This window comes from Haemaphysalis longicornis, unplaced genomic scaffold, assembly GCF_048455015.1.
Source record: "Haemaphysalis longicornis isolate Haplotype H1 unplaced genomic scaffold, Haemaphysalis longicornis Haplotype H1 scaffold_2, whole genome shotgun sequence".
Lineage (NCBI taxonomy): Eukaryota > Metazoa > Arthropoda > Arachnida > Ixodida > Ixodidae > Haemaphysalis > Haemaphysalis longicornis.
Window position 1 is genome coordinate 137,679,865 of NW_027526295.1, and position 16,785 is coordinate 137,696,649.

Below are 16,785 nucleotides of genomic sequence, written 5' to 3' on the forward strand. Positions count from 1 at the left end.
TTCACATCTTAGACTTGTTGCAAATTCTGGCCACATCTCCATTCAAGGCATGCATTGTCAGTACGGCAGCTTTGATTTACAGCAGCACGAATACCGTATTTTCATTATTCTAATGCACTTCCGATTGTAGCGCACAGATAATTTTACGTAGGGAAAAAAAAAAAAAAAAAAACATCCATTTGACGCTGATTCTATCGTGCAGATGTAAAGACATGACACACGTACCTAGCGAAAGACATTTTATTTCACGCACACAACTGCGGCTGCAAATGTTCTTGCGCTTCTTAAAGTTGTTTATCCAGCTCCCACTGTCATGAAAACTGGAGCAGGGAACATTGAAAGCGTTTGTGATTTCAAATGCCTTGGCCTTCATAATTTTAGAGGTGACGAGCCGTTCTTTCATTTGCTGCTAATTTATGAATTCCACCTGGAAGTCTTCACGTTCTCGAAAACGTCTGTGCTGAGGGCCGGTGAAGCGTTGTATGGCTCCGTATGGCTCCACTTTGTTGATGTCGATGGAGCACTGCTGTCTCCAGGATGCCCAGCCGAGTGTATGTTATGGTGTTTGGTGAAACGGGGTGCTAATTGCAGCCGCAGAAATATGGGCTACAGCTAGCTAAGGTGTGCCCATGAGAAATGCGTGCCCCAAATTTACTCGTGGGATGTGGATGGATCGTCTTGGATTAGATTGAGTTGGATTTTTGGAGGAGTTGTGTCAGTGGCAATGCTGCTGGGTGCTTTGACGCTGATTTCGTTTTTGAGCCTGGTTGTAATGTGCACGCAAATTGGAAGGCTACATTGAGCAAGAACAGGTGCGCGTTAGAATTGTGCAAATATGGTATGCTGTCTAAGGAAACGGCGCTCTGGCATCCAGTGGCACTCGGGGAAGGAGACTCAAAACCAGGCATCCATATCGGGGAGCGTGTTGTTTTACCAAGTTCACAAAAAGCACACAAGCTGCACGTATATCGGTCTTTCATCCTGCTCTTCATTGCGTTACTCATCCTGACCACGTGACATTTTTACGGGAGGTTCAAAGATAATTTACAACATGCTGCAGGCATTCATGAATGGGGGGACATTTGGTTGCATGACAAAGCTAATACTTGGAACTTTGAAAATTCGTTCTGAGTACACGTGGATGATGTTTTCACACTCGTGTAGGAAGGGGGACACGCAAATGTAATGTTCAAGTGATCGCACCATATGTTGTACCCGATGTGGCTTAAGATCGGGCCTTAATTTCAAGCATGGGGTGTACTTTCGTTTGTTTTCTTAGGCCTATAATTGCTAGCAATTGCCCATTTTCCCAAGGAAAGACATCTTTGATGTTGGTTTTCAGCAAGATATTGGGACACGTCTATACAAGACTAATAGAGTATATGATAGCCTTGATTCAATGAAACAAAATTCTCATTCCTCTCCTGCTAAAGTGTGGCAGGGATGACTCAGTATGGGTCACATGTAGCTCGCTAACTCTTTAAATGCTGGTGCAACACATGACTTAAAACAGAGACAAAACGCACTGGTTCATTCAAAAGTCTCCATTGCCCCATTAACAATGATGCCAGTTCTACCGCAAGCTGCCGGCAACTAGGTTAGGCAGTAACGAAAGCAGGTGGAGCAGTGGCGACATTATTATGATGTTACAGCGAGTTGTTTATCGCCGCTGATTAGAGCTACCACAGAGAAACATCACTGGGAGATTGTAGTGGTGCGCCTGGTCACGTTTGATTGTATCGCTTGAATATTAGCGCAGAGTTGGAACACTGATAACTCTGTTTTTAGTATTAATCTCATTAGATCTCTGCTGAAATCCTGTAGCGTGAAATTTGAAAGCTTTTAAATATATGTGTATTTGTCATCTTTTTCCGGTTAAACGAAGCATCCTTTGGAGCTTGAATTGTAATACGATGGGCCAGTTCTTTTAAATCGAACAAGGTTGCATTTTGTTTTCGTGGCCCCTTTAAATGCACCCTTGCACAGCAAATAACACAATTGAAACGAAGCAGTAAAACATTCGCAAGAACTTCCTGGTGGGAATGGTGGGGTAAATGTGAAAACCTCTCTGCTTATTTAAACACTGGGCTTATTTAAATCTGGCTTTGCCTGTATCCATGAATGTATTATTTGGAGAAGGTTTATTTTGGGGCTATATAACCAGTTTGATGTCAAAGCATGGGGTCCCTAGCACCTTTTATTCAATACCTGCAAGGGCCCTGTTTGTCCCTATGGCATGTTTGCCACCAAGCGCCTCGGAAGTCGGCTTCACCACATTACACTGATGCATTCCTGGAAAGAAATATTTACGAGGAAATATCTGGCCCCTTATGGAAGTATAATGGCCCTACTGCCTTTAATTAATACAGTTTTTGCATGCAGCAAAGGTGTGACAGATAAGTGTTACAAGCAGGTCTCCTTGTTCAGTCCACATAAAAGTGGTTACGCACTTAATAAATGTCGCTTGGCAAGAATCGAACTAGAATGAGTACCAGCAAAAGCTGTTTGGCAGCGATACTCAATACTATAACGCCCCAGTCTGAGCCATTTGTGCCCACCCATTGCTGCCTCATCATAGGAACAGTATTGCTAATGGAAGATTGCATCTAAGTCTGCCTTACATCGTGGCAAATTTGCTTGGCTTCAGCATTTCTAGAAGCTAAACTAATAGTTCTCGGTTACTGCTTGCACAGTAGCCCACCTTTGAACACACGTGGTCAGCTAGCTGATTAACAGCAACAGCAATATTTTGAGCATGAAAAGCAAGCAGAAGAATGTTTGTGCATCCCACTGACCATTGGTTCAAACACTGTTGGTAGCGGTGCTTTCTGCCTTACTTTTACGGTTGGTGAATGAAATATTGCAGCATTTTAGTTTATTGCCAATGTTCATGCGGGTAGATCATGCCCACTGGTTATTTCATTATCATTTAAACAGCTGGTGCTTGCGTATCCAAGACAAAAGTTTACGTAGTACATTCTGTTAATTTGAACTGTCTTAATTCAGTAATACAATCTCATTTATTTTGGACCCTCTTATTCACAGCGCCAAGATGTGTTCCTCGCAAACATTTTTCTATACATTTTTCATTTGCTAGTTTGAGCTTCATTGGGCTCGTGTTTCCACTTTTTGAAAAGGATCAAACGGCCCATTGCAGCAGGCAATATCAGTTTGAAGAAGTTGGTGGAGAATTTGGTGATAAAAATTTAGTGGGAAACTTGTGCAAGAGATGCACAGGCAGATAAAATGGCAAGATCTGTACATCCTATTGCAAAAAAACTATACTGCGGCTTCGTATGTCCTTGTATTTTTAACGCTGAGTTTGGTTGTGTACAAGACAGACGAAAAAGGGTCAGTCGATTGACGATATCAAGGACAGCATTGGCTGGGCCTAAGTTTGGATCTTGATGAGGAAAGGTGTGGGAAGTCATTATTGTATGATCGATGACATTTCTAATGTTTAATCAATTGTAGTTGCTATGGGAACTCTTTGTTGGGTGGTTGGGGCTTTGGGCCAGTTCAGGCCCAAAGCGAAAGTTCGGCAATGTGTACATTTGAGAGATTTATTTCACCGCCGTTTTGATCTTTACACTTTGTGCACGGAGCAAGAACAAGACAGGAGGGCAAAAGACGCTTCGTAGAGCAGCCAGATAACACCACATGCTCTTGGTTAGGCTAATCACGTCTGTCGTGAGAGAAGAAACTGCACGACCCTGGAATCAATTGCGGCTGCTATCATTTCGTCCAACAGGTGCCGCTACCCCCCCTTTGCCATCGCCGCTTCAAAGCTCTGTAGTTGGTGTTAGTTTTCATTGTGACATTATCTGGTCGTTCACCCACACATTTCACCTCCTATAGTTATCCTTGCTCTGCGGCTTTGTAGCAGCACATTTGTAACTATGCTTAAGCAGAAAAAAAAAAAAGCGATCGCAACAATGGGTACTTTCCAGATTATTTTTTCCCCTTTCATATTGTTGTAGAATAGTAGCTGAAAGAAAGAAATTTTCCCAATCAAATCCCGAACTCGCGTTATTGCATGCGATATTTCTTATGTCAACTCCATAGAGAGGTTCCGGTTCACCATTATAAATAACTTTGGATACATTTCAGCGATGACGTAAGCTATGTGTAGTTGTGTACTCCATGAGCAAGTATAGTGGTCTGTACCCTAAAATTTTGACCGAGTTGAAAGTTTTCTGAGATCACAATGAATCGTAGGCACCACGTGGCCTTCCCTGCTTGCCTTGAAGGTTTTCATAAGTCACGTGGAAATAACTATGCAGCCTGCATTCTGTGATAAATTTTGGTCAGTTGACTCCCTTAAGCTGGGAGGGACTCGATCACCGCTTTCTGTATTCACACCAACTGTGTCATCCATGGAATCCAGCAGAAAGTAGGCATGTCACGAGGACAACAAACTTTTGCTAGCTTGTGTCGTGGTGTGCACTTGTCACGATAAGTGCAAAGCAATAAGTGTAAAGCAATAAAAAAGGATCCATTTGATCACGCCTCATAGTTTTTTTTTTTTTGAATTGTTTTGGTGATGGTGTTCTTCTATCTAGTCATTCTGTTGTCTGCTTGAAATTCCTTGTGATGCAAGTGGATTTTTTGCGACACCCTGTCTTTATTTTTATTTTTTTTTGTTCATCTCAAAAGTAATTAGGAATAACAAACACTCAAGTTTTTACCTTGCTGTCATTTTAACATGGTTGTATGTTATTAATGGCACTTGCTCACGACAAGTAGTATTCCATTGGCCAATACTGTAATTCTTGCGTAAGACCATCAGAACAGTTTGCAAGGCTCACAGCGACGAACGTCAATGCAATGTTTTTGTGAATACTTATTTGTGCTGCCATGTGCACTTGACGTTAGGTTCAATAAACGACCACCCTGGGGAAAGCTTTTTGCCTAGTGGCTTCGAACTACATGCAACAACACCTTTTGATGAGGATTTCGAGACCCTTGTGTGGTGGGCTCAAACTTGGAAGGATGGGAAATAAGTGGAGCTCGCAGCAGTAGGCAGTTCTCCCGACTGAAAGGCTGGGGCTTTTGAGAGTAAAAACTGCCGGAGAAGATTGTGACATTGATGAAGTGCCTTCTTTTTTTTTCTCTCTCTGTTTTGCTCGTCTCGTATATACATCTGCCCCCTTGCGATACACCTGCTGGCTGCAGAAGCTTCCCCGATGTGGCAATACTTTCAATAGGAGCCTCGTCCTGTCGTCCTTGGGGTCGCAGGGTTTGTACGAGGCATGAAACGCTGGTTCAGATCCCCTCAGATATGAATCGACTGTTCACTCGCAGCTATTCCGTATTGTTCCCACGGGGGTGGGGTGGGGGGGAGGGGGATTCCTCTTTGAGTGAATGCGGTGTGCTGGAATTTTTTGGCCTATCGCATGTGTGTAGTGGGGACATGTTGAGCATGTTCTTTAACCCCTTTCGGCCCTGATTTTTTTATTTTAGGGTCGCTTAAGCCCACAAACGAAAAGTAAAGCTGGAAGTGAAAGTAATAACAGATTCATTAATGAGACAATTAATTAAGACATCTGTCAATTAAAAATTTTGCGTAGAGCAATGACATCACTTTTGCACATTTTCTTAAACGTCATGACCACATGAACCTACAAACAATAATTCAGCTTCGTAGTGCACGTATTTATAGATTTACAAGCTTGGGAATAAAATTACGACCGCCATTTTTTCCAGCCTTAGCAGTCGTAATTTCGACTTCACCGGAGCTTTTTCTTTTTTGTAGCGAGTAGCTCCACTAAAGTGAAACAACAGTGATATCGATCGCAATAGGCATCATTGAAGGACAATTCCCCCCAAAACTAGTAGTTTTGGTTTAGTTCTCTTTGCGCTAGAGGGACTAGAATGTGATGGCGTCAATTGACGCCACCCGGGCCGGAAGGGTTAAGGAAGGGAAATAGACGCTGTTTTACACAGAATGCGGCTCATTTGGCAAGAAAAGTTGGTTACACTTGCTCATTGAGCATATATTATCGCACTGCAAAAATGCAGTGATGGGAGGTAGGCAGAAGAAAGGACACTGCTGACGTCAGTCAAAATTTAAGCCAGGTGCAGCTTCTAGTAGAATACGAGCACGGCAAAACGGCACTACAGTGTGCAGCAACTGCATAGTTTTACTGCGTGAAGATGTAATGCGTTAGTTTTTCTAGAGCATCCTTATGTGTAGCGGCCATGGGTAGTGGCCGTCTTTTACCAGCAATGTTTAGGGGGAGACAGTAAGATACACTGTAGTGAAACGTGCAGTTTTAGTTGGGTTGGTCGTGTCTTAACGTTGTTGTGCAAGCCTTTTTCGTATTCTGTGATTTGCTTCACAATTTGTGGCCGGAATATTTAGAGCGATGAGAAATGTGTTTTTAAATTAGGTCGTTTAATTGTTTATTTATTATTATTTGATTTTTTTTTCATTGTTCCTGCTACGTTACCATAATACTGATAATACTGTGTCGACTTGAAAGCACGGTAAAAAAATTTGCCGCGTATCTGCTTGCTATGTTGAAAAACACATTCCCGCTTTTTTGCCAGGTAGTGCCGCATTCCTTAATTCACTTTTTGATTTTGCACTTTGCAGACAGTGTGGGAATTTGCGCCTGTCTTTAACTTGTTTTCCTACTGAATGCCAGTGATCGGCCCTGCAGTGTTCGCGTCATCACTGGGTGGCCTGTATAGCGTGAGCAGTTTTTTAAACGAGGCAAATGATGTCGTGCAATGATATTTTTATGGCCTCTGTGCATTTAAGTGTGTGCGGCATTACGCATTACGTTCAACACCGTCTCGGGTGACACTATAGCCTGCGGCGGGACGGCGTTCAATGCAAGCACCTGTAATTCCTCGGAACGCCTGCACCTGCCAGTAGTCTGCCTTGAGTGGCTCAATTGTTAGGGCTCCCGCTTGCCCAGTTCTTGGCAGTGACTCTGCTGAAGTTTGTTTGTGTGGTAGTTAAATTTTTTTCTTTTATTATTATTATTTTTTTGTGGTAACACAAACGGGCCGAAATTTTGTCATTTACCCTATCCCGGGGAAGTCTGGTGCTGCTGCTTGTAGAGAGAAACCGTCAATGTGATGCTGTTGGCATTCTTTTCAATGTGCGACACATTTGGGTTGGGGGAGTGTATTCACTTGAGGAGGAGGAGGATAAACATCTTTATTGTGTAGCAAATTTGTATGGAGTCTTCCCAACCTCCTCCTACGTTTCCTCTCCTTTGTCTGAAGGTGAAATTGCCCCTCTTTTCTCGCTTCGCTGCACCCTTGGTTCTGAAGTCAAATCGATGCCCCACCTCGAGAAAATGACTAGAAAAGGAAACGGTTGGATCAAAAGCACTTTGGGAGGTGCCCAGGAGTGCTAATAGCATTAAAAAGTACTAAGCAGGCGTTCACAATCGTGTGAATAATCTGGTTATGTAATGTGGGATGCATTACAAGGGTTGTTACTAGTGGAGGTACAATTACAACCTTTGGCGATGCAAGGAGAGACGGGAGGGCAGTGGACCCTCTCCTTCCTCCTCTTCTCGGATGCGGGAGGGGGATTGTGGTCCATGTGGGAAATTTGGCACCCGCACGTGACTTGGACGACTTTGATGAAACTAGGATGACGTTCCGTTGGTGATCTGAACAGTGCAGATTGACACTACAATTACCTAACGAAAAACAAAGCTGCGAATTGCTGACACAATAAACAGGGAAGCGGAGATTGGAGGGGGAAAAAAATGAAAGAAAGAGGCCAAGCTAGAGCAGTGAAGTGTATATTGGCTGTAAGCTTGTAAAACAGTCCTACCAAAAAAAAAAAAAAAGGCAAAATGGGCGAATACTTGCACAAAAGCGAGGGAAATCTGATTATTTAAATTTTTGCAAGTTCACACTTCAGTGTTTTTTTTTAAGCATCCTTTCCCCACGTGCGTTTGAAGTACCTAAAGGAACAGAGATTCACAGAGCTGTGCCTTCCAGTGGGACTACTTTCATAATCACCTTTACAAAAAGTGAAATAGGGTTTTGCAGTACCTCCTCCTCCTTGTTTTCTCCTTTCTTGAGGGCCAGCACCAGTGTAAGGTTATACAAGGAGCAAAGTCCTGTCCTGTTGTGCTAACAAAAATGCCGTTGGGAGCTGGTGGCCTTTTTTTTTGTGGACATATCTTATGGGTTATGTTACTAGTCGTTGAGCCGTCTTTGTCGAAATACCCTTCTGTGCTCATTATTAGTCATGGTAGGCTGTGGCCCTGAAACCTTTGTTGGCAGCAGAGGCGGCATGTTCCTCGACAAGTAAGACACGGGGCCTCTTGTTGCGCCATTGTCACATCACTTTTCTTCTCTTTTTTTTTTCTTTTTTAGCTTGCTGAATGTTGGACGGTTCGTTATGGCATTTATTTCTCAAAGAGGTTAGCAGTAGTTAGTTACTTGGAGCTTCTGTTCTGGCACTTGTTGCATTGTTGCTGAGACGCAACGTTTTTTGTGGTATCCTTACGTCAGGCACGGTAGCTACAGGAGTCTGTCAAATAGGTGACCGGTAAATAGTGCAAAGGCTCATTGGTACATTGTCTGCTCCCATGGAGTGCAGCCACTTCCGGTTTGAGAGCTCTCCTGGCCTCACGTAGGCCGGTGGCTTTCACGTGCACGTGTGCTTGTTCTGTATCTGTTTCCACCGAAAAAAAAAAAAAAAAAGCTTTTGTATCATGCATTCAATGAATAACAACGATGAATCCTAGTATGGGCTCCTCTGAAAGGTTAGCACTCTGTGACAAATAAACATGCACACACGCGCGTGAAAGCTGCCGGCGTACGGGAGGACAGGCGAGATCTCGAACCGGACGGGGCGGGAGCAGACGACGTACCCATGAGCCTTTGCACTGTTTACCGGTCACCTATTAGGTATTCGGGGGAATGACTGGGAGATGGACCAATTCTAGGATACAGGAAATTAATTCCATTATTCTTCCCTACTCTTCCTCCAAGGTCGAGCAGCCCCTAAAGTCTGCCAACTGCTGTCAGGAGAAAAGTGTGAAGCACACCTCCCTACCACGATTTCGGCAGGGAGTGGAGTTTTACAATTAGTGCTCGTCTCAAAGTGTGGCATCAGTGTCAAGGGACAGACAACTGCTTTTTGTGGAGTGTATGTCCTCTAGCTCAAAGGAAAGCCAGCGTTTTATATAGTAGGGTAGCCATAACCAATTTCTAAATAAATTGGCGGAAATAGATTTAATTTCGCGCTAAACTTCTCAAGTCTGAAAGGTGGTGCCTTGTAGTGTCTAAACATGATGCAACCTTGCGTATACAAACAACGTTTATAGATAAAAAAGTATCTATAAATGTTGCATAGGAACAGCTCCACCAATTTCAATGCGTGATCCAAAAACTGCCTAAAGGAACAGGAAAGACTGCATTTTATCATTGTTGTAGTTGGGGACAAGTTTTTTAAGTACCTCTTTTCATCTCGCGTGTAGTTTAAAGTATGTTGCCGCAGAGCTCACTGCCATGGTTGCCAGCATTAATTTTGGCAGCACCCTTAAAGGGGCCATGCAGACGAAACACAAGTTTGGTTCATTTCAAAGATTGCCTCGTTTGAACCAAACTGACCCCACTTCTAACGTAAACTTTGCTCCAAGAAGCTACGTAATTAGGAAAAAAGCCGCCCGCATCTTCCCACGGGGGGAACTCGAGTAAATGCGTTGCATCTACTCGAGTCAAGCAAAGCGTCACGTCAAGCGAAAGCCAAGCAAAGACGCCCTTGACTGAATTCCGAACGCGCACTCCGCCGCTTATATACGTTGAGGGAACTGCGTAAGCCGGTCCCAGTCGACGACGACGTTGGCGTACTTGTAAAGCGGCGTGGACTCTAGGTGTTTGAGCCAAGCGCGGATGTTGCTTCGCCGGAGAACGGCACACCGGTTATATGCGCAGCGCGCCCGAAGGAGAGGAAACCGCGGAAGAGAGGGTACTGCACATGCGCCGGCCCCAGCGTGTCTGCCGCGGCTATGACGCAACGTGCCGCGGCTATGACGCAACACAATCCACTTTAATCCAATCCAAGCCAATCCAATCCAATCGAATCCAATCCAATCCAATGCCCCTCGCGAGAGTGTGTTCGAATCCAATCCAATGCCCCTCGCGAGAGAGTGTTCGCTATCGCCTCGACTCGACGCGCATGCGCAGTGAGCGTGCGGACTACGACTACGGACGTCAACGTGGGTGACATCGTGAGTTACTGAAATGCTCTGCATTTAAAAAGGGAATGGCCACGCGACCCACTGGCTCATTTCCCGCAACAGAACCTATGATGTCGTATGTGCCAGCTCTGCGATTGGCTGAGGCCGGCAGAAGCAAACGAAAATTAGGCAGGGATTATTAGCTTGCCAAACGAGCTATTTGCACTTACATTTAGGGCACATTCTTTTTATGGCAGTAAGAGTGGTGGGATAAACAGTGCAAGTTACGGAAGTACACGCAAACATTGAGTGACCGATTCATACTGCTGTTGGTATTGCGTGCACTAGGCTGTTTTAGCTGCAGAGCACGGTGGTGTTTTGGGGTTGCCTCAGTCGACACTGCCTGATGGGTGGAACTGACGGTGTTCTAAGTGACCATATTTGTCGAGGGAAAACCATGTTTCACAAAACGGCTATACTCTACACTAACAAAAACAAAAGCCAGGTACAAATACAGTCAAAAGCAAAGCTAAGGCAGAAAATGGCCCGCCGTGGTATGGTAGCGCCATCTAGGTTGACAACGGTAAACATATGACGTAATTGCAGACGTCACGAAAAAAACATGATTTCGTGGGAGAATCAAAATTCTAACTTAAATCGATTAATTTCTCAGTGAATAAAGCATTGTTTGCTTCCAGAGAAGCGTTGGGCGCAATACAAAACACGAAATCTTTCGAATAAAACGTACTTGTATTTTGTCTGCATGGCCCCTTAGCTGGTAGGTCTGAAAGCTCTGCTTTCAAATGTTCCACGGCCCTATCAGGGAAACTGCTTCGGTTCAAGGTGTCTGAAGTGATGTCCTTGTATTTGGGATAGAGAGTGTATACTCCACAAAATTGGTTGTCTGTCCTTTTAAAATTGTAAAGTGATGGATGGGGTCAACTTGCTACTTAATTGAATTATATGTATTGCAGTAAAGGAAGAACCTTAATGTGAAAGTGTTTCTCATTCTCTGTTTTACATCTTTCAGTTTCGACATGGTAAAAAGCGCACTAGACGGGGACAGAAGAAGAGACCGTGACACAAGACGAGCGCTAGACATGAACTGAGGCTTTACTGACAAGAAAGGCAACATACATATAAATGCGCATAACCGTTAAAAAAGATACGGAAGGCGCAGCTTTCACAGAGAATGTGATTGCAGCTGTAGATAGGCTTTTTCTTTTGTGTGCAAAGCCAAAGACGGTGTGGTCACGCATTCGCCATTTTCCTCAATAATACAAGTTGTGTCCTAGAGCTGCGCGGGACACATGTTTCCTGAAAGTCGGGTGTGCAAGAGCACTGCGGGCAGCGATCTGCCAAGCGTCCTCCCCCCGCCAATGAATTTATGGCTTTGAAAACAAAAGGAAACACCTATCTACAGCTGCAATCACATTCTCTGTGAAAGCTGTGCCTTCCGTATCTTTGTGTAGCTGTGCCTTCCGTAGCTTAGCCACATGGTATTGCAAGTTCATCTTGTGCGTGCTGCTGTGTTCTTCTGAAAGCTGGATAACCAGTCTGCTTTTTGTCTTGGATAGCTCTCCTCACTGAACGGAGGTGTCTTCCCTCCCTCTCTCACTAATGCAGGGCTGATAGCGGGCGCCATCGTGCGTTATGCCAGCGAGGAGACGGAGATGTCGCACGTGCGGGTGCTGCCCGTGCCGGGTAGCAACTACAGCGACGCCGTTCCCCCCGACAACGTCTTCGTGTTGCTGGAGATTGCCAAGTCTGAGGTGAACCGCAAGGAGAACCACACCTACGCCTACACCTTCCAGGGGGAGGTCACTGACGTCGAGAGCAAGAAGCTCAACCAGAAGGTGCGAAAGATCGGTGTAGCGTTGGTGTCGTCATTTTCGCCCGGTACAGAAAGTGGCCGCCACTGTGAAGAGTAAACGAAAGCACTTAATGGTACAGAAAGTGGCCGCCGCTGTGAAGAGTAAATGAAAAGCACTTAAGTTTGAACGGGAATTAAACGTGGTTCTCCAGAGTAAGAGCTGAGGGCACTGAGGGCACATTGCGAGTGGTGAAACAAGTTTCCCTGGTTTGTGCTGTGCTGATGTCAAATCATGTGACAGGGGAATGGGGTGGCACGTGAGTCGAACACGTGCACGCCAGCTATGGAAAACTTTGATTTTGGGGACACTATGGCTAGAGGCGATTTCAGTCTGCCTGTAGAAGCAATTCGGACCAAAAGATGAAATAAATACAAAGAGAGAGACACGTGTAGCATTACAGAAGTTAATGCTGATAAGTGTTGTGAGGGGAAGTCATTATGCTTTCGCCTTCAGAACACACAAGCAGGCTTCCGTCTTTTGAGGAAATTTTTGTACTGAGTAAAGACCATAATTTTCTAACCCTCTCAGGATGCCGCGATTTTCCTGCGATCCGTGTGCCACTGTGTGGGTGTTTCCTGGGGGACTTCAGGAAGAGCAGCCGCCGCCCCAGTCACATACCGCTGATCGCGTAGCACTGCATATTGTGCAGCCTATTCAGGTGTGTAATCCGATTTGAAAATTGGTCGATGTTTTGATTCGACATGTCAGCACGCGACAGCTTAGCAGTGCACTACAGAGTGTATTCAAAGTGAGCAGAAACTAATTTCACGCAAGAATTGCCCGTGCATTGTTCTCACCGAAATCATGATCTGGGGGGGGGTATGTTTTGTCATGCCAGGCTTTTTGGGGTCGGTGCAGTACCTGGCTTTGTTGTACCTGACGAATTTGCTGTGCGCTCACCTTACCTGCGTAGCCCAACTGCAGCACAAGCGAAGAGTTGATTTTCGCTCGCCTAGCTTCTATGAAATGATAGAGCTAACTTTCAGGGAGCAGAAGTTTGCGATAAATAATGGCACGGAGATCGATCATTGGGCTTCTAAAAGCAGCTTTAAACCACACTAATTCTTGCAAAGCTGCTAGATTCAAAGTAATTTTGGTTCAGTGTGACCCCAAGCATCTGATGAACTGTGAACATCGGGCGCTTATTCGTTGGGATGTTTCTTCTTACAAGATCTTGCGTTTGCGTTGGCTGAACGAGTAGCGTCCGCACATTGCTAATTCACCCAGGGGAATTCAACAAACGACCGTAAAAATTTGGGTGCAGCAGTCGATCACAAAAAGCCTGGCACAGCAAAACGTACTCTCACAAACCGTGATTTGGTGAGAACAACACAGAGCAAGCTGCAATCACGGGCTGTGCACAGCATGGGCAAACCTGGTGTGCAATTAGTGCCCGCTTACCTTAAATGCACTCTCTAGTGCACTGCTAAGCTGCGGGGTGCTCACATGTCTAATGAAAACATCGGTCAATCTTCAAATCAGATTAGGTGCTTGAATAAGGCGCACGATATGCAGTGCAATGCGATCGAAGGCATGCAGCCAGGGTGGCGGCACCCTCAGAGGGCCAGAAAATTCTGGTGTATAACGTACAGTTGAACCTCATTATGACGAGCACTTATGTAGCGAATTATCGGCTGTAGCAAACTAAATACAAACTTTGATTGGTCACGCTTTATTTCAGTGACACTTATTCTTTTACAACGAAACGGAAACCGTGAGAGCCGCACACGATATCAGATATAAGGAAGAAATATTTGACCAGGAGTCTGAGAAGCTACTTGAAAAGAGCCCCCGTTGTCCGAAACTGTTTTAGTAGAAAGGCCCTTTTGTTCGTGGACACTGTGGCACAATTCATCCTACTCGGTGTTGTGAGTAGCCACCAGACGAAGATCACGTCCTTCATCAAATAAATAAGGATGCAGGCCTGTTTTGTCAAGTGAACTTTGTTCTGTTGTAATTTCACATACTCATGTTCTGTTTCATTGAGGTTGAAATGCAAGAAGGAGGAAGTTAAGGGTTACCTTGTTTATAGTGAATTCGGAGCCTAAAAATTCATTTTTGTATCAGTATTTTTGCGCGAGCCAGATTTTCGATTTGTTATAGCCGATTTTTACCTTTACTGTTACTACGAATATCGGATCTAACGAACTCTTTTGCTGTCCCTATGCTACTTCATTAGTACGCGGTTTGACTGTATTAATAATGTGCATGCATGCACGCACATGCACATGCATGTACATGTGCAGTTCCCAAAAATGGGGGGATGTCATTTGCAGCACTTCATGGCACAATAAGTTTCTGTAATTTTTTTTTAGGGCACTTTGAGCTTCGGATAGGCAGCACAGATGATGTCTTCCGAATACAAAAGCCCCATTATATGCAGACCCACACTGCAAGCCATTGCATTGTTAGATGGTCTTTGCTGTATATTGTATCTGCTGTGAATATTTTTTTTTGAATTTTTTTTTTGATGTGTGTGGATATTGTTTTTATTTCTTAGATTGTTTGTGACTTAGCTTAATGATTATTGCGAAAAGACAGTTATCTGGCATCCTGGTTTTGTGCGGCGTAACATTGATTCCTGTTGGACTTAATGAAATTCCGCTCACCCAAGCTCATTGAGATTGCACTGAAGCAGTTGTGTACTCCGAAATTTCCAAAGATGGCGACAGTTTCTACGGTAATTTCACCCTCGTGTCATGGCTTTGTTTGGGGAAGGCACCCAACCTCGTACTATTTAGCGATAGTGAAAAGTTTTATGTGTGTGTTCATCATTCCATATTTTCCATTTCTTTTTCTCTTTTTTTTCCAGGCAACATTTGATCCAGAGATATTTTTCAACATAATCCTTCCACCTATCATATTTAATGCTGGCTACAGCTTGAAAAGGGTGAGTGCACGTATATTTCACGTACTTGTGCGTTTGCCGGCTCTTTTTTTGTCAATGAGCACTACTATGTAGTAGGTCAGGTCTTAGCATATCGGAGCAACACCTGGCATATGAGACTAGCTGTAGGGAAGGGCCATGGTTTAAAATTAAAGCCACTGAAGGATCTTTTAAGGGAGTTGCAAACATCGTTAAACTACCTCACCAGAATAAAGTCTCGAAATTATGTGCCATGTTCCGAGTTCTTCCGAGCACTTTAAAGGCATGTTTTAATAAAAAAACTGCATTTGATAGAGGGAACCATTTCAAGTACACTAAATATTCCACGAAATAGTCAAATAAGCTGTGCAATGCAGCCACAGATGACATTGGCAAATTCACTTCGATTACCCTTTCACATGCGCTGCAAGCTTTTGTCACACACTGGCCGTTTTATATTAGTACACCCTTCAGAGAATGTTTGCCATGTCTGGAAATCGAACCTGTAGCCTCATGGTTAGCGACTCAATTACCTGAGGCACTGAGCCACTGCAACAAACAACCTCTTACTGCGCACCATTTTTCTATGGTTCCAGAAAATGTTTTCAAGCTCATTTATAGGAAGTGCTAGTGGGGAACAAAACAATATCTTCATGAGCAACCCCTCATGACAAAACTTCGACTAGCCTTGTTTGGCGCACCAATTTGTGAACTTCACTTTTAGCGGGGCCGTTTATTTGATACTGTTGTACAATCTATTCCACAGGTCGCAGCACAGTAGTACACTGTTAGAAAGCAATTCCGCTATGTTTTGCCGCATCATTTTGAAATGCAGCAGTGCTAGCATACTTGCTAGCACTGCTGTAGCAGCTTCTAAGGTTTAAGAAGTCACAGCTTTTCAATACTTGTGGAATGAGATGCTGCGTATCAAAACGAACCAGCAGACTGGAAAAAGCGAGTGGTCGTAGCGGGTTTGCGGTGAGATCTGGTTTCGTCATGCTTCTGCATTCAGTTATTGTCCACGTGGGTACAAAAACTGGAGATTTTTTAGAGTAAACACTATGATAATATGATAACGTGGCCATACCTCACACTGCGACACCTCCAGCTGCATTTTCGAGCCGGAAAGGAAATTCAAAATTTTTCACTTTCACTTCGATGCAAAAAATGTATGTCTAACATTTTGATTAAACTTTCACTTTGGTACACACACATGTCCACACACTTATAGTTACTGACACAGACTCACACCTTCAGCCGCACCTTCATTCTAATCATCACTTGCACTTGCATTCATCTGTATGCATTCATGAAGTGTTAAAAAAATTTCCATGTTACCTTTTTTTCCCCCAGAAATTCTTCTTTAGGAATCTGGGCACCATAATGACATATGCCTTTGTAGGAACAACAATATCATGTTTCGTTGTTGGGTGAGTGCAAAAAAATATTTCTCTGAATCCTTTTGAGTTTAAAAATCAAGAGAAGCAGGCAATAGGTGAGGCAGTGTTTGTGTAGAGAACATGATACAAAAAAAAAGGCTTTGCTGTAAAGAATTTGGGAAAATTTTAGGCACAGTTAAGTGCCGTACGATGTAAGTAAGAACTGCCCAAAAACGTTAACTTAGTGAACCGGACTTTTTGGATAGGTTATGTTTCAGTGGTAGTTAATGCAAAGTCATGCTGCTACGTTCGCGATCTCTTGATTTTGCGGTCAGAACTTGGCACTGAATTTCGCGCGTGTCTGTTTTACGTGAAAGATGCACGATAGACACCACCAGTGCTGCATGGGGCATTTTTGACTAACTGCCCTCCTCCAAACTGGATCACAGATCTGAGAGCAACACTGGATCTAAGGTTGAGGCACAAGTCAAAGCTAAGTTACT

The 16,785-nt window shown here is 44.0% G+C and overlaps 1 protein-coding gene across 1 annotated transcript in view; it reads left to right on the forward strand.

Annotated features, from left to right (window-relative positions):
- Window positions 1-16,785, forward strand: part of Nhe3 (Na[+]/H[+] hydrogen exchanger 3) — a 59,202-nt gene that overhangs the window by 2,204 nt on the left and 40,213 nt on the right. The window contains exons 2-4 of the mRNA XM_077698324.1: window positions 11,790-12,019; window positions 14,850-14,927; window positions 16,257-16,333. Of these exons, the coding sequence (XP_077554450.1) occupies window positions 11,790-12,019; window positions 14,850-14,927; window positions 16,257-16,333 (385 nt within the window). The remainder of the gene's footprint in view (window positions 1-11,789; window positions 12,020-14,849; window positions 14,928-16,256; window positions 16,334-16,785) is intronic.